The sequence below is a fragment of the Barbus barbus genome, assembly GCF_936440315.1.
Source record: "Barbus barbus genome assembly, chromosome: 5".
NCBI classification, from domain to species: domain Eukaryota; kingdom Metazoa; phylum Chordata; class Actinopteri; order Cypriniformes; family Cyprinidae; genus Barbus; species Barbus barbus.
The window spans coordinates 18,794,138-18,815,673 of record NC_136733.1 but is presented as its reverse complement, the minus strand read 5'-3'; the positions used below and the strand labels follow the sequence as shown (position 1 = coordinate 18,815,673).

Sequence of the window (21,536 nt, the reverse complement as noted above, 5' to 3'; positions counted from 1 at the left end):
ACAGGCATTTTGTGAGTATGATGAAGATGCCAAGTTGTAGGGGGAGGGGTGAGAAAGATACAGAGAAAAAAACGACGTCATCATGAGACACTGCAACATTGTAGCAAAGAATAATAGACGCGCTGCGTGTCAAGTGTCAAAGAACTGCGCGTGAAACGCACACATGACATGGACTCCCTCTCACCGCGGGACAAGCCTCATGACCATGCAGTGGTTAATGACAGCTGAGGTTGTGTAAACAACTTTAAAACATGGAATGAAAGTGGAATTCTATAGCAATGAGTTCTACACTGATCGCTGAGGTCAGATATTACAAAGTTACTTTGAAAGTTTAACTTTGAGGTCTTCTGATTAAGAAACTAATCGTGGAAGTTGCATTCTCCGTATGGAAAAGAGTAAACTGTCACATGTTAGGGTAAAGTAACATTGTCCGTAAGACTTTTTTGTAGTGATAGATGGTGCTTGCTTGTGGATGTCTGAGAGGAGTAGAGAGGTTCGGTGAGGGGAGGGGAGTCTGCTCATTATGTAACAGTCGTTTGGAAAAGTGTTTTCGCGCTAAGCTTTCTGAGTCTGACTACAGTTCCATTGGGACTCGGTTAAACAACACAGAGAGAGCAGCTCACAGAGGACAACACAGAGAAACAACGTGTGCAGAGTACGTGCTCATCCTCCTCATCCTGTCATATCGCATGTCGCACTTGTGGAGGGTCTAACAAGTGTTTTATAGAAGAGAATGACTTTGGTGAGAATCCCTTTCCGGTAGGAGGTTGTTTTATGGTTGTTAAAATGAATTTAAAGGACGTCTGAAATAAATAATATACGCTGTGCACTATGGGTGTAAGGAGTTGAAGTGTCCTTTAATATGTTTATGCCATATACTTTTTGATACTGCAATATTTTTTTCTCTCTCTTCACGATTTCACTGAGGGAAAACAGCAAAACATATCAGCATGTCATATGTTGTTGTATTTGTGAGTGGAGGGATTTTCTACTGAGAAGAAGTGAAGTTTCTGGGAAGTGTTTTGTAGAGGAGAATGATTTTCTGACAATCCTTTTCTGGTTGGAGGTTATTTTATGGTTGTTAAAAGGTTGTTTAGGTGACGTCTGATTCATAATGTAAAAATTAGAGTAAGGTGTTGAAGTGTCTTCTTATGCCATGTGTTTTGATGAAGTCATTTTCTTAACAAGCATTTTCTTGTTTTTCAGTTAAAAATATTTACATGTGTTACATTTGTATGCAAACAAAATTGTGATATATTATTGGTATTAAGACTTTAATATACTTTCTATAACCAAAAATATCTAACTAAATGTAGTGTCATTTGTGCTTAAATAAAAAAAATAAAAAACAATAAAGAAAAAACAGGTTGTCCACGAGGTGAGAAATTTTCTATTTATGTATTTATACTTATGTACTGCTTTTATATTTATACTGGGGAAGAACAAAACACTTGTTAAGAAATTCAGATTTCATTCGTTTTGTGGTTTTTGTCTGAATGTGCGTTGAGGAATGTAACGTTTTGTTCCCTTCCAGGAACTTCGAGCTGCGTCGAAAACGCATATGGGAACGCCTTCAGCGTGACCAGGCTCTGAATATGATGTGTAATCAGTCAAACAAGGGCGAGGCGTCACGGGCGGGGTGACGTCACGACCAGGAAGCATATAAGCACGTGCGGCGGAGCCGGCTTCAGCTTTTTGTCATTCAGCGAAGCGCTCTGTGTGTGTCAGTCTTATTTACTGTTGTTTGTCCTAGTTTTAAGTGGAAAGCATTCAGTATCATGCCAAAGCCAAGGGCAAGCTCAGGGGTGAAGCTTTCAGACCACGTTTTGAGTTGTGTGTGCATCCTTGCCCTCGCTATATCACGAGCGAGGACACACACGATTTGCGCGTGGTCTGCCTGGGTGCGGAGCACGCAAAATCGGTCTCCGCACCCGGAGGGCTCTCTTCGAGAAGGGAGCCTTTGCGAGCTCCCCACGCGGTGCCGGTCCCGCTGCTGCCGAGGCAGAGCGGCGGCTGCACTCGTGGGGCTCGCAGGCTGATCTGGCTGGCGAGTGTGAGACGGGCATGTCCCTATCTCCTCCCGTATCAGCCAGACCTGGCGCCCCGTCTCTCGGTGTGGAAGCTGTCTCTTCCCCCGAGACGAGGGCTCAATGCTTCATCTCTCTTCCTCTGAGGAGGTTCATGTGACGAGCGTTCACGAGGTTTCGCCGCCTCTGTCACCCCAATATGATATAACTATGAAAAGCTTTGTAAGCTGCAGTGTTTGCACAAGCATAAAATGAATAAAGCCGGTCCCGCTTGCCTTTAAATCAGAGAGAGAAAAAAAAAAGGCAGAGCGGCGGCTGCGCTCGCGTGCACAAGCATAAAATGAATAAAGCCGGTCCCGCTTGCCTTTAAATCAGAGAGAAAAAAAAGGCAGAGCGGCGGCTGCGCTCGCGGGGCTTGCAGAGAAAAAAAAGAGAGAAAAAGGCTGATCTGGCTGGCGAGAGTCAGACGGGCATGTCCCTATATCCTCCCGCGCCTGATCTGGCGCCCCGTCTCTCGGTTCGGAAGCGGTCTCTTCCCCCGAGACGAGGGCTTGACGCTGCGTCCTCCGAGGAGGTTGATGTGACGAGCGTTGACGAGGTTTCGCCGCCTCTCTCGCCCCAGAGAGCTACTTCTACACAGGAGCCTTCCGTTTTCCCCGAACTCCTCACCGAGGTGTCGAGATCGCGGGTGAAATCTTTTCGTCCCGGCCATTCGTTCCCGCGGGAACTGAAAGAGCGCGGGTATGCGGCGATGCCGCGGGTTGAACAGACGCTTGCGAGCTATCTGTCTCCCTCTACGGCATCGCCTTTGAAGGCTCCTGCTCTGCTTACAACATCTTTGGTGGGCAGAGGGTATGCGCTCTCTATAAACTCAGGTGGCTGCTGGGCGGGCGCAGCCTCCTCTGCATACCAGCTCCTCGCGCAAAAGGTCCTGACGGGCGAGCCCCAGGACCGCGGAGGGCGACCCCTACTGGGGTGGAGTGGCTTGCATCGCGGCACTCGGTGACCACTTCACCTCGGTGCCCTCCAGGGACTTGTCTGCTGACCCTGCCGCTGTTCCAGGGCACAGCCGGTCCCAGCGAGTATATTTCTCAGGTTTGTCCGCCCGGCAGCGCGGAGCCGAGAAACTCGCCTCAGCCGCCAGATTACGCGTCTCATCCCGGTGCGCCGCATCGAGACAGCGGTCTGGCCGCTTCTCTGAACCCAGAGGTCAGTCTCGAGAGACAGATTCCCTCAAGATCATTGGGCAGTGAGCTGCCGAATGTGTCTCTTTGGGTCCTGCCTTGCAGGGTCTGGTTCGTTCAGAGGTCCTGACGGGTGAGCCCCAGGACTACGGAGGACGACCCCTACTGGGGTGGAGCGGCTCACACCGCGGCACACGGTGACCGTCTCCCCTCGGTGCCCTCCAGGGACTTGTCTGCTGACCCTGCCGCTGTTCCAGGGCACAGCCGGTCCCAGCGAGTATATTTCTCAGGTTTGTCCGCCCGGCAGAGCGGAGCCGAGAAACTCGCCCCAGCAGCCAGGCCACGTGCCTCCTTCCGGTGCGCCGCTTCGAGACAGCGGTCTGGCTGCACCAGAGGTCAGTCTCGAGAGACTGATTCCCTTAGTAGAGCATTTGACAGCCTGGCAGTGGCTGCCGAATGTGTCTCCTTGGGTCCTGCAGACCGTAGCGAGAGGCTATTGTATTCAGTTCGGCGGGCCACCCCCGCCGTTCTGCGGGGTTGTTATGACTGCGGTCCGCCCCGGGCAGGCTCTGGTTTTGGAACAGGAAGTTGGTACTCTGCTGAGGAAGGAAGCCATCGAGTTGGTTCCTCCTCACGAGACCCAGTCCGGTTTCTACAGCCGGTACTTCATTGTTCCGAAGAAGGATGGAGGGCTGAGGCCCATACTGGATCTGCGTCTACTGAACCGCTCAGTCAGAAAGCTGAAGTTCAGGATGCTTACTATCAAGCAGGTCGTGACTCAAATCAGGTCCGAGGACTGGTTTGTCACGATAGATCTCAAAGACGCATATTTCCATGTTTCCATCCTTCCTTCTCACAGGAAGTTCCTGAGGTTCGCCTTTGGGGGGAAAGCGTACCAATATCGGGTTCTTCCCTTCGGCCTAGCACTTTCACCCCGCACTTTCACCAAGTGTGTGGATGCGGCACTGGCCCCGTTGCGGCTTCAGGGCATCCGCATACTCAATTATATCGACGATTGGTTGATCCTCGCTCAATCAGAGCGGTTGGCGGTTCGGCATCGAGATGTCGTTCTCGCCCACATGAAAGAACTGGGGTTGAGACTGAACGCCAAGAAAAGTGTGCTTTCTCCGGTTCTGAGAATCACTGATCTAGGCGTGGTGTGGGATTCGACCACGATGCAGGCACGATTGTCCCCTGCTCGGATCGAGTCGATCCTTACTACAGTCAGGAGAGTGCGAGAAGGCCAGTCACTCACTGTCAAGCAGTTTCAGAGACTGCTGGGGCTCATGGCAGCTGCGTCCAGCGTGATACCTTCTGGCCTGCTGTACATGAGACCCCTACAGTGGTGGCTCAAGACCAAGGGGGTCTCCCTGAGGAGAAACTCACTCCGCGCTGTCAAAGTGTCACGCCGTTGTGTCCGTGCCTTCGACATATGGAGGAATCCTTGGTTCTTGTCCCAGGGCCCGGTGTTGGGAGCTCCTTGTCGCCGCATCTCGCTAGCGACGGACGCTTCCCTCACCGGTTGGGGTGCGGTCATGAGTGGCCACCCTGCCCGCGGTCTGTGGAGAGGTTGCCACCTGACGTGGCATATCAATCAGCTAGAGATGTTAGCGGTGTTCCGTGCACTCAAGCACTTCCTCCCAGACCTGAGAGATCACCACGTGCTGGTGCGCACCGACAGCACGGCAGTGCTCTCTTACATCAACCACCAAGGAGGTCTGCGGTCGCGCCCCTTGTATAAGCTGGCACACCAGATCCTTGTGTGGTCCCAGGGCAAGCTCCTATCACTGAGAGCTGTGCACATTCCTGGGCATCTTTATGTGGGAGCAGGCGTCCTGTCGAGACAGGGGCCGAGGCCCGGGGTATGGATCCTTCACCCTGAGGGGTGAAGCAGATGTGGAAGGTTTTTGGCCAGACACAGGTGGACCTCTTCGCCACTCGAGAGTCAGCGCAATGTCCCCTCTGGTTCCTCCAGCTCCTCCGGGACTGGACGCTATGGTACAGACGTGGCCGAGGCTCCGTCTGTACGCCTTCCCCCCCGATCGCTCTGCTCCCTGGAGTTCTGGCGAGAGTGCGCTGGGACGAGGTCAGTCTACTGTTAGTAGCACCGTTCTGGCCGGGCCGAGTATGGTTCTCGGACCTGATATCTCTCCTCGACGGCACTCCGTGGGAAGTGCCCGTCAGGAGGGACCTCCTCTCACAGGCCGGGGGCACTGAGGTGCACCCTCGCCCGGAGTGATGGAAGCTGTTGGTGTGACGCCCTGAGGGGGCACAGCTCATAGCTTCCGGTCTGTCAACCGAGGTTGTCGAGACCATCCTCCAATCCAGAGCTCCCTCTACGAGGAAACTGTACGCCTTGAAGTGGAGGCTCTTCACTTCTTGGTGCGGGGACCGCCAGCTCGACCCAGTCAACTGCCCCGTTGGTGCAGTACTGGAGTTCCTGCAGGCCCGTTTCTCCGCAGGGGTAACCCATTACACTGTTAAGGTGTACGTGGCAGCTATTTCGTCATACCACGCCCTTACCGGTGGCCAGTCAGTGGGTAGACACCCCCTGGTTACACGTTTCCTCCGCGGTGCGCTGAGGCTGAGGCCTCCGGTACGATCTCGTCCCTACGTGGGATCTGGCTGTGGTTCTGGAGGCTCTGTGCAATGCACCTTTCGAGCCCATTCAGGAGATAACTGAGAGACTCCTCACTATCAAGACCGTTTTCTTATTGGCTATCACCTCTCTGAGGAGGGTGAGTGACCTTCAGGCCCTGACTACAGCCTCTATTCACTTTGCGCCCAGTTCGGCGAAAGTATTCCTCTACCCCCGCGTGGGGTATGTTCCTAAGGTCCCATCGGTCGTTCCACAGCCGGTCGTACTGCAGGCCTTCTGTCCTCCTCCCTTCGAGGAGCCAGACCAGGAGAAGCACAACCGTATGTGTCCAGTGCGAGCACTAGACGCATACATCCACAGGTCCTCCCTGTGGAGAAAGTCGGACCAGCTGCCTGTGTGCTATGGTCCGCCTAGGAGGGGTCTTCCTGCTACGAAGCCCTCCGCTTAGTAGGTGGATTGTGGGTGTCATGGCTTTGGCATACGAGGCCTCTGAGCTCCCCCCGCCGGTGGGAGTCAGAGCGCACTCAACCCGAGGTGTGGCGGCCTCCAAGGCCTTCTGGGCAGGTGTTCCATGCAGGACATCTGCAACGCAGCTGGGTGGTCCACGCCCCTGACTTTCGTTAGGTTCTATGACCTCGACATCCGAGCCACTCCCGGCTCCTCTGTCCTTTCGTCCTGACACCAGGCAGGGACTTGTCAGTCTGGCGGCGTTGGTATCTCGTTCCCATATGCGTTTTCGACGCAGCTCGAAGTTCCTGGAAGGGAACGTCTCAGGTTACGTATGTAACCATGGTTCCCTGAAGGGAACGAGACGCTGCGTCGCGTTGCCACACTTCCGGCATCCCTGCCAGCGCTTGCTTCATGACTTGAAGCTGAAGCCGGCTCCGCCGCACGTGCTTATATGCTTCCTGGTCGTGACGTCACCCCGCCCGTGACGCCTCGCCCTTGTTTGACTGATTACACATCATATTCAGAGCCTGGTCACGCTGAAGGCGTTCCCATATGCGTTTTCGACGCAGCGTCTCGTTCCCTTCAGGGAACCATGGTTACATACGTAACCTGAGACGTTTTTTAAGAAGGTTTTTTTTTTTTTCAACCCAGAAGGCTATGTTCAGAACTTTAAATATCTGATTGTGAAACCGTGAGAGGGAACTGGTGTTGTAATCGCTAAGATATTCAGGCTGTCTGTGATGGAGGCTTTTTTTTTGGGAATGGACACAGCAAGCTATAACTGGGTGTTGTCAGATGTGTCTGTGGTCCAACAGTAAATGTACTGAACTGTGCAAATGCATCCCCTAATACACAGAGGAAATAGTGGTCATGGGAAAGAGCAGTATGTGTTTTTCCTGTGACAGTTTCTTGCCTTGGAGCTACCTGCCTGTCACTTCATATGTGAAGTTATGCTTATGAATAAGTGTTTCCACTCAGAAACAAACACATGACTCCTAGCTCATTACCATATTTTTACATTGGTTACCACACTGGTCTAATTCATTTTCTGCATTTACAGGCATTCAGGTCTCATGGAAAACAGTGGTGTTTATGTAAAGGTAGGCTACCATGTGATACATGTAGTATATTAACTTGACAGGTTTTAGGGTGACATTGTGACATTATTGAGGGGAAACTTAATTAAGGGGAAAATCTCCTTTTGCGTTCTGCAGATGAAAGAAATTCATACAGGTTTGGAATGAAATGCAGGTAAACAAACGAATGACAGACTTTTCAATTTTAAACTAAACTAACTTTTGGTAAAAATGATGAGCACTGACAATTAAAGATAAAAATTGCTGCATTATAAAGGTTATTTTGTTTTGGTGACACAAAGTTTTGGTCACAAATGAATCTGAGAGCTTTGCTATTAAACTCTAATTGAATTAGAATGGGTGACACAAAAGGGCTTGGACTGCTGCCCATGACTTCAGAATGGTTGACGACAAACAGGGTTACTGTAGGCAACCAACTGTGCCAAATGTTGCTCTTTATTTTAGAGCAACTGAAAACGTGCTCACATTTAAATAGAAACGTTTCACATTGTACAACTGGTAGTTGTTGTAGCATCTAGAACAAAGGCATTATTTTCACCATCACTGTCGTTTGTCTTTCTGCACAATAGTTACTTAGCATGCAGGTTATTTTCCCATCATTTAAGTCCAACCTTATCAGTTTTATTGCTCCAGATGAACATATAAATAGATTGGATAATGGGGCTAGTTGGTGCTTGTGAGACTCCACACAATGCTGTTAGCATATATTACTGCAGTGATATATATTGGCCTATTATGAACTGTAAACACAATGATGTTACCTTGACAGCTGAGAAATGCAATCTAGATGTGAGTCATTTGTTTCGTTTCTCTTAATTTCTTTGTTGTTATGGTTTCTCATCATTGCTTTATTTTCTTTAGTTTTCTAAAGAGATATGTCAACTGAATTCCCCATCAGACAAACTGAAGCAAGAGTTGGAACAAGAGTTGAAATTAAGCAGCTTTAACTTATCAAGTCATGGCTGGTACCATGGTCGCATACCTTGGGAGGTAAGTTTATAAATATTTTTATGTACACTTTTAGAAATAAAGGTTCCAAAAGGATGTTTTCCTAGCAATGCCATAGAAGAACCACTTATTTTTGGTTCCCTCAAAATAATCTTTTAGTTAACAGTTCTTAGAAGTATACCATTTTTTCTGTGAAGAACTTTTTAGTATTCTAAAGAAACTTTTTAATTGTAAAAATGTTTGTGGAATGGAAAGCTTCCATGGATGTTAAAGGTCATTCATGGAATGATAGATACCAATAAGAACCATTATTTTTAAGAGTGTAATATTTAATATCCTCACATATTTGCATGTTCTTGGTTTGACTAGTGTTTCCCATCTCCAAGTATTATACATATTAATGGAATTTATGTACAGAATAACTTAATAATGGCTTTTTACAGGTTTCTGAGACTCTTGTGCGACGGGATAGGGATTTTCTAGTCCGTGACTCCCTCACTGGCATTGGAGACTATGTCTTAACCTGCTGTTGGAACCAGAAAGCTCTTCATTTCCTCGTCCACAAGGTTCTGCTCAGATCTTATGAGACATATACTCATGCACAGTACTTTCTGGAGGAGGAAACGTTTGATTCTCTGCCAGCACTGGTTCATTCCTATGTTGGAAATACAAGGCCTCTGACAAAGCAGAGTGGTGCCTACATTTACTCACCAGTTAACAGGACACTTCCACTAAGATACCTAGAAACCATGTTTGGGCTTCCAAGTGTAGAAAACAGCCCAATAAACTCGCCAACCAGACAGAAGGCAAGCCAAAAGAAGAGGGAAAGCATAACTGTGACAGAGGCTTTGGAAATTGAGCTGATAAAATCGCAGAGGTGAGTTTTATGATAGAAATTGTTCAGAAAATCAATCGTTGATATTAAAAGTGAACTGCTTAATTTGAAAATTTAATTCATCAAAGAATCCTAAAGAAATGTATCACAGTTTCCACAAAAATATTAACCAGCAAAAACATTGAAAATTAAAAGAACCATTATTGACCAATAATAACTGATAATAAATGAGCATATTAGAATCAGCATTTTAAAATGATTTCTGAAGGATCAGGTGACACTGTAGATTGGAGTAATGGCTGCTGAAAATGTAGCTTTGCCATCACAGGAATAAATCACATTTTAAAATGCATTCAAATAGAAAACAGTTATTTTAAAATGTAATAATATTCCACAATATAACTATTATTACCATGTTTTTTAAACAAATGTCACCTCTGTGAGCATAAGAGGCTTCTGTCAAAACCGTTTTTCATTTTTTAAATTTAATTTTCATCCTATAAATGATTAGGTTTTGTTTTAATAATTGATTGTCCTGTACTGTATTCCACAGTGATGTTGTGAGGAGTTTTGAAGGTACTATAGAGCAGCACGTTGTAGTGTCAACTTCCCCTATAATCATGAGCACATGTAAGATTCATTTCTCATCAAATCAAGTAAAACCAGAAAGTATGAGAATAGCATTGTGACTGTGCATCTGCTTTTGTCTCCAATAGCCAGCCGGCAACAAAACAGGAAGTTTGTGATAGTTCCTACATCACCTGTTCTGCAAAAGTCCAGTAAAATACGGCTTTGCTCATCTCCCCCTGAAAACACTCTCATATATTTAGAGCCAACAGTACATCTTCTGTCCTCCATGACACATTCCCACCAAAACAACAGAGAAGCAAACCATGCCCAAAATGACCCAGCAATTTCTCAAGCTGACCCTGTGGCTACAAATCATCCCTTTGTAAGACATGAAATGCAGACTTTGGATTGCAGAGAGGAGTATGATGAGGATTATTTAGTGCCTTTCACCATGGACACAGTTTCCTGTTTCAAACCTAGTGTGTACCAGTCACCACTGATGCCCCCAGAAAATAAACCTTTGGAGACCAGAATACTGAAAAAAGTGAAGGATGTCCTGTTTGAAGTTGATATAAAGACAATGGCAATGCATATCACCAAAGTTGACTGCATGGTAAGTTTGATTGTATAACTGTTTTGAGATTACAACCCGAATTCTGGAAATGTTGGGACGTTTTTTAAATTTGAATAAAATGAAAACTAAAAGAAGGGGAAGTAGGGGAAGTCGTGGCCTAATGGTTAATCGAAAGGTTGCGGGTTCGAGTCCCCGGCCGGCAGGGATTGTAGGTGTGTATGTACAGCGCTCTCTCCACCCTCAATACCACGACTGAGGTGCCCTTGAGCAAGGCACCGAACCCCCAACTGCTCCCCGGGCGCCGCAGCATGGCTGCCCACTGCTCCGGGTGTGTGTTCACGGTGTGTGTGTGTGTGTGTGCATTTGTTCACTACTCACTGCTGTGTGTGTGCACTTGGATGGGTTAAACGCAGAGCACCAATTTCGAGTATGGGTCACCATACTTGACAATACGTCACGACTTTACTTTACTTAAGAATTCCAAATCACATGAGCCAATATTTTATTCACAATAGAACATAGATAACAAATGTTTAAACTGAGAAATTTTACAATTTTGTTTTTGCTCCCAATGTGTTCCCTGTGACCCAGTTTCTCCCTCATGTTGATTGTTAATTTGATTCCAGGTGTGTCTCGTCTTCTTCCCCAATTATCCTGTGTTTAAAGCCCCAGTTCTTTCAGTTAGTGTTTGTCGGGTCTCTATCGTCCATTGTGCTACATGTGTTCCTGTCTGTCCTGTGTATCCCATGTTGGAAGGATTAAAAGACTGTAACTTGTATTTTCTCCTCCTCTCCTCGTTCCTTGCTCAGCTCCGTGGGCAATTGTGACAGAAGACCCGACCGCAAACAGTTACCTCTGCGTCTACCCTCCGTTTTGTTTTCCGTTTCCCTCAGTGTTTTTCTTTCCGTTGAGCACCATGGATCCCCTCGTACGGCCCGAATTCCTCCTCCTCCTGCTGGAGCAGGGGGACAGATCTCTCGAGGACCATACAAGAATGTTCCTGATGTTTGTTAACGCCACCAGCTACCCAGACGATGTGCTCTGCGCATTCTATGATGCAAAACTGAACACCGCATGCAGATCGCTGTCGTCTGAAGATGGTTCTCGAGAGGATTTCACTGCCTTCGTGGAGTGGATTCTGGCGAGAAACGGAATGCCACTCACCATCTCTCCTGTGGATGATCTCGCCAGATCCACTCCAGACCCAGAGCCCAGCCCACCATCCCCCTGTGGTGCAGAGCATCAGCCCAAGCCCAGCCTACAATACCTTTTAATACCTTAACAAAGTAAATTAAAGTGGTCACTTGTAGTTTCAGCACACACTCCTGGTCAACAGGAATCAAAAGGAATACAACTTACACTCAGAAGTTATCATTCAACAGATAACCATTTTGCACCACAATCAACAGATATCTTTTAAAAGAAACACCCAACAAGTCTGGAGCAGGGGAGAAGTGAACCTCTCCAAGCAGTGTTCACTCTGCTCTTTTGTAGCAGCTCCCTCTGCAGCACAGTCTCTGATGAGTATGATGAGCACCACCTGTGTGCAATTTGCAACTGCCAAGCAAGCAGAGAGGGAGAGAGATAGAAGGAGAGAGAGCACACACACAGGCAGGCCCGGAGTGGCCATCGGGAGAACCGGGAGAATTCCCAGTGGGCCGCTCTGCCCCACTCATAAATTGGGCCGGCAGACTCGCCTGCTTTATTTATTTGTTTATTTTATTTTTTACATACACGGAATAACGTATATCTGTTTAAATTACTGTGTGACTGATAACTAAGCTAATTTGAATTTAACATTAAAATGTGACGTTTTCTGTTGTCAGAGAGCGCGCGCGCACTCTCTCTTCCTCTACACAAGCGCGTGTCCCAGGTCGTTGCCATGGAGACAAACCGAAACCATTAATGCTGTGTTGTGAGTTAGCGAGAGTGCGCTAATCGCGGGAAGAATAAAATGGATAGTAAAAAAAGATGCCTGGAGGCGCTGAAAAAGCCAGGTAAAAAAAGATAAAGGCATTGGAGGATGACGCGGCCAAATGTGCCAAACTGACAAATATTTTGTCAAGAAGACAAACGAGCACATGTGAACTGGCGACTCGAGTCGAGGTACAGTGACTAGCGACATTTACAGTTATGAATTTGCCAAACGCTTTTATCCAAAGTGACTTACATTGAAGGATTTTTTTTATTCAGTTTAGTTTTTTTTTTCTTTTGATTATCTGTTTCAATTAAATGTAAGCTTCTCAATACTGAAATTTGTTAAGAACAGGCTAAGAAGCTCAAGAGAAATTAGAGTCATTCATGCTAATGGGCACAGAAAAGGAAATCCTCATGTCTATAGACACTGAGACATGAGACAGTAATAAACAAAGTTGCAGAAACCAGTGCATTGCTTAGGCGGTTGTTGATGCTGTAAGGCTTTGCCATTTTCAGTTCTGAGTGTAAACCAAAACTTGTGAAGAATGGTAGAAGGCCTTTCTTTCTTTCTTTCTTTCTTTCTTTCGAGATGTTTACTGATTTTCCATTTAGTTATTGATGACTTCTTGGCAGCTTTCAATTTTGAATTGAACTTTTTAAAAAAATATTGTTACAGTTGTATGTTTTGTAGCAGAAATGTTTCATATTATTTATTTCATTATTTTATTTATTACATTGACATGGATATAAAAAAAACAATAGTGCAAAAAGTATATTTCTTATTGCACTAACTTTATTTTTGTTTGAATGCAAACCATTTTTTCATAATGTAACAGTTGGACTCTTTGTTGCAGAAAACTCAGTATGTGATTTGTTATTGATATTTATGGCGATATTTACATTATTCATATTTTTTTGTTGAAACATGTCAAAAATAAATATAACAGGATAGTAAGAACAGATCTGTCACTTCATTTATCCAGATTCCACCACGGGGGGAGGGGGTTGGATGGGGATAGGTGGTGGGCCGGTCTTGAGCATTACACTCCCGGGCTGAAAATGGATCCCACTCCGGCCCTGCACACAGGGGAAACATAACCACATCCAAAGGGTGGGAAAACACCAACAATGCATTTTAATACAACACATACATCCTAGGGATGTAACAAATCCTCCAGCGTCACCGGGGCTAGAGTATCCCTCACCTCCGCCTCCAGCCTCCGAGGCCCGGACTCCGCCTCGGCCCGTAGACCCAGCGGCTCCACTTCGGCTCCTAGCTCCCTCGCCTCCACCATCACTCATTGATCCACCAGTTCCACTCGGGCGTCGACCCGCCATCGCCTCTGGACTCCTCTCCTTTGGCTGTGCCTCTTGTCGCTCTGTGCCACCGGCTCCGTTGGGCTCCTTCCTCCCGTCAGCTCCACCTGGGTCCTCAGTCGCTCCGGCTCCACTGCGGATCTCCGGACTTCCACCTCGGTCGCCAAAGCCCTCGGCTCCACCCTGGACCCCCGGATCCTCGGCATCCCGCTTGCTCCGCCTCCGCCTCGGGCACCTCCACCACCTGCTCTGCCGCTGTTGGTCCCCTGGAGTTGGCAGCCATCCCTCCTCCATGGCTCCTCCCTCCATCGGCTCCACCGTGGGCCGTTATCATTGCTGTGGCCTGGGTCCTGCTGTGCTCCTCCTGCTCCGGGTCCCTCCTGTCTCTTCCCTGGCTCCTCCCTCCTTCGTTGCCCCCTTGGTCTCTGTCTGCCGGGCCCCCTCCCGGGTGTCCGTCCTCCTCCAGAGCCTCCTCCCAAGCTCCCTCAGGTGTTTCCACGGCGCGAGGACGCGCCTTCCTGGAGGGGGCGATATCTCAGGATTGTGGACTGTTTTTGTTGTGTTTTTGCTCCCCATGTGTTCCCTGTGACCCAGTTTCTCCCTCATGTTGATTGTTAATTTCAGGTGTGTCTCGTCGTCTTCCCCAATTATCCTGTGTTTAAAACCCCAGTCCTTTCAGTTAGTGTTTGTCGGTTCTCTATCATCCATTGTGCTACATGTGTTCCTGTCTGCCCTGTGTATCCCGTGTTGGAAGGATTAAAAGACTGTAACTTGTATTTACTCCTCGTTCCTTGCTCAACTCCGTAGGCAATTGTGACAATAGTGCCTTCCAAAACTTGCAAACTGCCCATACTGTATGCAATTATGCACCCCCATACCATCAGAGATGCTGGCTTTTGAACTGAATGCTGATAACACGCTGGACGGTCTCCCTCCTCTTTAGCCCGGAGGACACAGCGTCCATGATTTCCAACAAGAATGTCAAATTTGGACTCGTCTGACCATAGAACGCTTTTCCACTTTGAAACAGTCCATTTTAAAAGAGCCTTGATCCACAGGACACGACAGCGCTTCTAGACCATGTTCATATATGGCTTCCTTTTTGCATGGTAGAGCTTTAGTTGGCATCTGCAGATGGCACGGTGGATTGTGTTTACCAACAGTGGTTTCTGGAAGTATTCCTGAGACCATTTAGTAATGTTAATGACAGAATCATGCCGATGAGTGATGCAGTGTCGTCTGAGGGCCCGAAGACCACGGGCATCCAACAAAGTTCTTCGGCCTTGTCCCTTATGCACAGCTTCTCCAGTTTCTCTGAATCTTTTGATGATGTTATGCACAGTAGATGATGAGATTTGCAAAGCTTTTGCAATTTGACGTTGAGGAATGTTGTTTTTAAAGTATTCCACAATCTTTTAAATGCACTCTTTCACAGATTGGAGAGCCTCTGCCCATCTTTCCTTGTGAGAGACTCTGCCTCTCTAAGATATCCCTTTTATAGCTAATCATGTTACAGACCTGATGTCAATTAACTTAATTAGTTGCTAGATGTTCTCCCAGCTCAATCTTTTCAAAATTTCTTGCTTTTTCAGCCCGTTGTTGCCCCTGTGCTAACTTTTTTGAAACCTATAGCAGCATGAGCTCATTTAGTGGATATAAGTGTAAAAATTTCTCAGTTTAAACATTTGTTATGTTCTCTATGTTCTACTGTGAATAAAATATTAGCTCATGTGATTTGAAATTATTTTAGTTTTCATTTTTATTTATTTATTTTCATTTAAAAAATGTCCCAACATTTCCTGAATTCGAGTTGTAGATTACTTTTCTTGCATTCAAATAACTGACATTTATTAGGACTGCGCAGGTAATCGGAATGTTTCAGAGTGAAGCACAGCACTGTGTTAATTTATACACGACCAGTTTATAATGCAGTTTTTAGTGTTTTTCTTAAATACTAAAAGAGTTTTTATTGTAAAGTGAAATATTACAACGGTAATATTTCTTAATTTGTCTATTATTGTTTTTATAGTCATATTGATAATCACAAAATTTGACAATTTTTATCACATTTTATTATTATTATTATTATTATTATTACATTTAATCTTGATTTTCTGAACATTTAAATAGCCTATGTTCTATTTTCAAGTATATTATGTATGACAAATAAGACATTTGTGCATAACATTTGTGAATAACATGAGTACTCATTTTCACTCTGCAGATTGCTCGAATTCTGGATACGTCTGATGATATGATGAAAGGGATGGGGGTGAGTTCAGGATTGGAGCTGCTTACCCTCCCACATGGACATCATCTCCGTCAAGATCTGCTTGAAAGGTTGGTTATGCCCATTTTGTTCAATAAATCATTTTTGTGAGATGACAACCTCTACATTAAATAACACCAAATAACTCTTTCTTGCCCCTCAGGTTCCACACCATGTCCATAATGCTGGCTGTTCAGCTGCTGGGCTGCACGGGCAGCGCTGATGAAAGAGCCACCCTGCTGCATAGAGCCATCCACCTGGCCTCTGAACTCAAGAGCAGTTTGGGCAATTTGTTTGGTTTTGCCACAGTTATGAAATGCCTTGAATTACCACAGGTTAGGAAGACTGATGAAAACGTACTCGGTTACTTTCGTAACCTCGGTTCCCTGAGATACGGAACGAGTACCGCATCTTGATAAAGACACATATGGGAAAAAGCCATTTTTCTCCTGAACTGAAACCTTATTCAATCATGCAGTGAAACTGCACGACTATTGGTTTGTGCAGTGTGTAAAAACGAACCAATGGGTAGGCAGCAGAGCTGCACGAGCCTATGGCCACGAAGCCCGCCAGAATGGGTGGAGCCATCTGGCTATATAAGCGGCCCTTTCGCCATAGGATCCTCAGGTTACTTCGACTGAAGCGACGACTGAGTCTTGCAGCTACATAGCACGGCAACGTACGCAGTACTCATTCCGTATCTCAGGGAACCGAGGTTAGAACAGTAACCGAGTACGTTCCCTGTCGATACTCCACACGTACTGTGTCTTGATAAAGATGCATATGGGAACTCAATTCAATCACACCATGCTATGGTAGAGGAACGACTGCATAATATACCTCCTTAAGCATTCAATGCCCATAGGGAAGCATAATAGTATACTCCAAGGCTTAAACGGGCTAAACTCATAGAGGTTACGCCTGGCCTGGGTGATCGTTCCAGATGACTCTTACATATTCGGTACTCTCAGGACCGAAAGCATGCAAGCAACCAACCAGAGAGCTTGAGCGTGTCGCCGTCAAGGACTCTCCGTCAGAATTGTCACATAATGTGGTGTGTGTGTGCCTACTTAAGCAGAGAGGACTCTGGCCTGTAAGGCCGGTACATCCAGGTTATAAAACCTAGCAAATGTAGACGGCGAGGCCCAGCCGGCCGCCGCACAGATCTCTGTAATATACACACCGCCAGACCACGCCCACGATGAGGCGATGCCTCTGGTGGAATGGGCTCGTACTCAAATGGGGCATTGCAGGCCCAAGGAAGAGTACGCCAGCATAACGGCATCCACTGTAAACTTAGAGAGTCTCTGCTTTGTGACCGGGTGCCCTTTGGGGCGGTTACTGAAGCTAACAAAGAGCTGTTCCGTCTGTCTGAAAGAGGCGGAACGCTAAAAGTAAATCCTCAAAGCTCTGACAGGGCAGAGCAAGGATAACTCCCGGTCCTCTTCAGAAGGAGGAAGCACGGAGAGCGTGATGATCTGAGCTGTGAATGGAGTGGAAAGCACCTTGAGCACGTAACCATGCCTTGGTTTCAGGATGACCTTGGAGTCGTTGGGCCCGAATTCCAAGCAGGCAGGGCTAATGGAGAGTGCCTGTGGGTCTCCTATTCGCTTAACCGACGCTAGTGCTAGAAGCAGAGCAGTCTTTAGCGACAGTGACCGTAGGTTCGTAGACTGTAGCGGCTCAAAGGGAGGGCCCTTCAGGGCCCTCAACACAGTGGGCAAATCTCATGTAGGGACGGTGAGGGGCCGAGGCGGATTCAGCCTCTTGGCTCCCCTCAGAAAGCAGACAACTGAGTTGTTCCTGCACACCGATTGGCCTGCTATAGGGGCATGGGAGGCCGCTATAGCTGCTACGAACACCTTGAGTGTGGACGGGGAACGTCCCTTATCCAGCAGCTCCTGAAGGAAGGACAGAACTACCGATAACTCAGAGGTAGATGGGTTTTCACCACGGTCTAGGCACCAAGAAAACAGACCATTTAAGGGCGTAGAGGCATCTTGTAGACGGGGCTCTGGCCTCAGAAATGGTGTTTAACACTCACTCTGGGAGGTTAATAGGCTCCCGTCGAGCGGCCAAAGGTGAAGAGCCCACAGCTCGGGCCGAGGGTGCCATATTGTCCCGTTCGCATGAGAGAGGAAATCCCGTCTCAGGGGTACGGGCCAGGGGGCTGCTTTAAGCAGCTGAGTCAGCTCTGACAACCAAGGTTGGTTTTCCCAAAGGGGGGCCACCAAGAGAACCTTGTGTCCCTGTTCCCTGATTCGCCTGATGACCTGTGGGATCAGGGCGATTGGGGGGAATGCATAAAGGAGGAGGTTGGGCCAGTCGTGGGCCAACGCGTCTCTGACCTTTGAATAATAGGTTGGGCAGTGAAAGAAATCTGCTGTCTAAGCAGATTAGTACATGGCTTCCTATTAGGTCTGGCAGGAAGAACTGGCAGGCTCGACATACTGCTAGCATTTCCAAGCAGTTGATGTGGAAGCCTTTCTCCACTTTCGACCAATGGCCGAAAGTCGGTTTGCCTTCGCACAGCGCCCCCAACCTGTGTTGGAGGCATCTGTCATGACAACCTTTCTGCTGCAAACCATTCCCATGGCCACGCCCTTCTCTATCCAGCGAGGGTTCTTCAAGGGGGCCAAGACTGTTACACAGGCCTGGCTAACCCTGATATGTAGGCGTCCATGACGTCATGCATGGGGTGGAACCCTTGGTTTCAACCAGCGTTGAAGGGGCCGCATGCGAAGCAGGCCCAGCTGTAGCAGTGGCGATGCTGAAGCCATGAGGCCCAGCATCCTCTGAAACACTTTCATAGGGAGAGTAGTGCTGCTCTTGAAGGCGAGTTTCTGTATGGCCAGAGAGCGTTCTGGCGCGACCACTGCTCTCATCTGAGCTGAGTCGAGAACTGTTCCCAGGAAATTTACCCTGAGCCCCAAGCGCTCTTGGTGGCTGAGGAGAAGGGTTCTGTGGGATAGTAACTCCACCTCTTACTGGGCCAGAATGAGCCAGTCGTCGAGGTAGTTGAGGATATGGATTCTCATCTGTCTTAGAGGGGAAAGAGCCACGTCCATGCACTTCGTAAAAGTGCGGGGGGCCAGAGACAGTCCAAAGGGAAGGACCGTGTACTGATAAGCCACTCCCTCGAAGGCGGGCTCTGGCGGGCTTTGTCGCCATAGGCTCGTGCAGCTCCGCTGCCAACCCATTGGTTCGTTTTTTACACACTGCACGAACCAATAAGTCGTGCAGTTTCACTGCGTGAGTGAATAAGGCTTCAGTTCAGGAGAAAAAAGGCTTTTTCACAAATGCGTCTTTATCAAGGCACAGTACGAGTGGAGTATCGACAGGGAACATTTCTCTTGAACTATGAGGAAAACATTTTATTAAGTAGTTTTTTTTATGAATAAAAATAAATGTTTCATGAGAAATTTTTTTCATAAGAATATATAAAAAAAATGATAATAGTAAATCTGGTGTTTATAATGTTCTAATGAATCGATCTTCTCCTTTTTAGATTGCTTGCTTGGATGAGACATGGACAGTTTTACGTCAGAAGTACACAGAAAGTGCTGTTCTTTATGAGAAAACCCTTAGACCCTCAATGAGGATGATGAATGACGGAGAAGGTATTCATTCACACATTCTCTGTTACACAAAGTTGCTTTAAAGATTCTGTTTGCTTACCATTTCAAATTCTCAAGTGACAACTTCAAACTCTCTTTCAGACATAAGTAGACCCAGAGACACAAGTTTTCCCCATGTGCTCCCTCTGCTGTCTCTTCTTGCAAGAAATGTTGTTGCACTTGAGGAGTCAGAGTCATGGGAAAGTGCAGACACTGGAGTGACCATGGTCTTGAGCCATCTGGATACTGCACGTACGATTGCGTGCAATGGGAGGATCTTCAGTGCAAATGCAGAGGCCAAACTGCTGGGTAATGGCTTTATAACATAAACAATTTCTAATGGATACAGAATTTTAGGACTATTTAGTATATCTGCACTTTCATAAAGACAATATACTTTTACTTGACTTACTTTTGTCATTTAGCAGACGCTTTTGTCCAAGGCGACTTACAAATAAGAAAAAGTAACTAAAACTAAAAGTTACAACTCTATAAATACTATATACCCACATATTTAAGAAAATAAAGAAATTAAATAAAATTGACACATGCATGTAACAACATTTCAATAATAAACATATAAATTAAAAAACTAAAATAAAAAGCGATACTTCTATCCCTTGCCGGTGTCCCTGCCCGGTGGAGTCGCACGGTAGAGTTGATGGTCTTTACACTCTTCGGTCTTCACACTAGGAGGGCTTCACACAACGACTGCCGCGGTATAATAACCTTTTTTATACCAATCCAACAAATCACCATTTAAATTCAGCTGGACCCACTTTCCTGTTTATCAACTAAAAATGACCAAGCAAGTGCACACACTGACAAGATACGCGATACAGTTCAAGACCAAACGCGATTTCAGCACCTCTCAAACACAATATATGGTTGCATTTATTAAACTCTGTCCATTTTAAAGTCAAGGTATAAAAAAAGCGGAAAAGTTGCATGCTATAAATGAAATGTCATTCAAGTAACACCCAGTGAACATTAAGGTTATGTTTTAGGTGAGGTGTATATAATATGACTTATTTCTGATTTTTTCATTTGCAGGATTTCAGGAGGAAGCAGATGTTTGGGAGGTCTTCCTCACAGAGTTTCAGATGCGTCTCCTGTGGGGAAGCCGTGGAGTGGAAAGAAATAAAGATGAACGTTATTTAAAGTTTGATGAAGTGCTAACAGCTCTGTCCAACAGACTTGAGCTTTCCGACTCAGCAAAATGACAGAATGGATGACTGCTAATCACATACTATTTTCAGAATAGCCACTATGTTTTATTAATTTATTTAGTTACGTTGATTTTTTTGTTGTTGTTGTTCATAGGTTTATAAAGGGGATGTATGTCTGCCACTGTATATAAATTCAACATATCTTGCAATTTTAAATTATTTGATTTTCAATGTTATTTTTGTTTTAGATAATGTGTTATTATTACATAGTGTACATAAAATTCATACCCAAAGTTATATTTTCAAAATTGTAATTAATAATGACCAGATAATGGGTAATATTTACTCGTTGGTACACTTTTTGGAGATTTTAAGTTTATATATTTAACTCTACTATTTCATACTTACACATTTTAAAAATAAATTCACAGCTGATTTAGCCTATTGTTTGGTTTTCTTCCATTCAGGTTACTGTGGTGTATGTTTCCAAGATGTTTGTTTATCTGATTTATTGCGAAGCATTTACTGATTTGAAATTGTAGTGTGTGTACTTTGATACCAGTCGCCACATCATAGCCAAGTGAATCGTGGGTCAAGTGAATCTCTTATGGCTCATTTCTTTAAACATCATTGATTCAGAATCATTTTGACTCATCATGCCCCAGATCTGTAAGAACTTTTACTTTTAAAATTTATTTTTATTATTATTAAACTTCAATAAACACAGATAAAGTACAGTTATGACTACAATAATACACATGAAAACATAAAACACATACTAAATATGTAAACAAAATACGCATACAGCCAAGGGGTGGGCTAAACATTATGTAAAAATGTTAAAAGACTAAAAAATGGAGACAGTCTTATTTGCTTTCTTATTATGTAATTTTGTTTTATTATTATTATTATTATTATTAATGCTCAAAAATCAAGAATAGTATTTTATTTCGGGGACCACGG

At 45.9% G+C, this 21,536-nt stretch overlaps 2 protein-coding genes across 5 annotated transcripts in view; one reads left to right on the top strand and one right to left on the bottom strand.

Annotated features, from left to right (window-relative positions):
• LOC306870239 (mucosa-associated lymphoid tissue lymphoma translocation protein 1-like) overlaps window positions 1-21,536 on the bottom strand; it is a 1,002,100-nt gene that overhangs the window by 634,383 nt on the left and 346,181 nt on the right. The window lies entirely within an intron of this gene.
• On the top strand, window positions 60-21,015 carry LOC306869433 (SH2 domain-containing protein 3C-like). Of its 3 annotated transcripts, none has more exons than XM_079416212.1 (11): window positions 60-302; window positions 7,321-7,360; window positions 8,219-8,347; window positions 8,749-9,182; window positions 9,694-9,770; window positions 9,857-10,323; window positions 15,743-15,858; window positions 15,951-16,122; window positions 19,296-19,407; window positions 19,507-19,713; window positions 20,458-21,015. In XM_079416212.1, exons 2-11 carry the CDS (start codon window positions 7,334-7,336, stop codon window positions 20,625-20,627), a joined length of 1,911 nt encoding a protein of 636 aa, XP_079272338.1. In that variant the 5' UTR covers window positions 60-302; window positions 7,321-7,333; the 3' UTR covers window positions 20,628-21,015. The 3 variants fall into 3 exon arrangements, with proteins under 3 accessions (XP_079272338.1, XP_079272336.1, XP_079272337.1); XM_079416210.1 differs by lacking the exon at window positions 60-302 and adding an exon at window positions 517-759; XM_079416211.1 differs by lacking the exon at window positions 60-302 and adding an exon at window positions 524-742.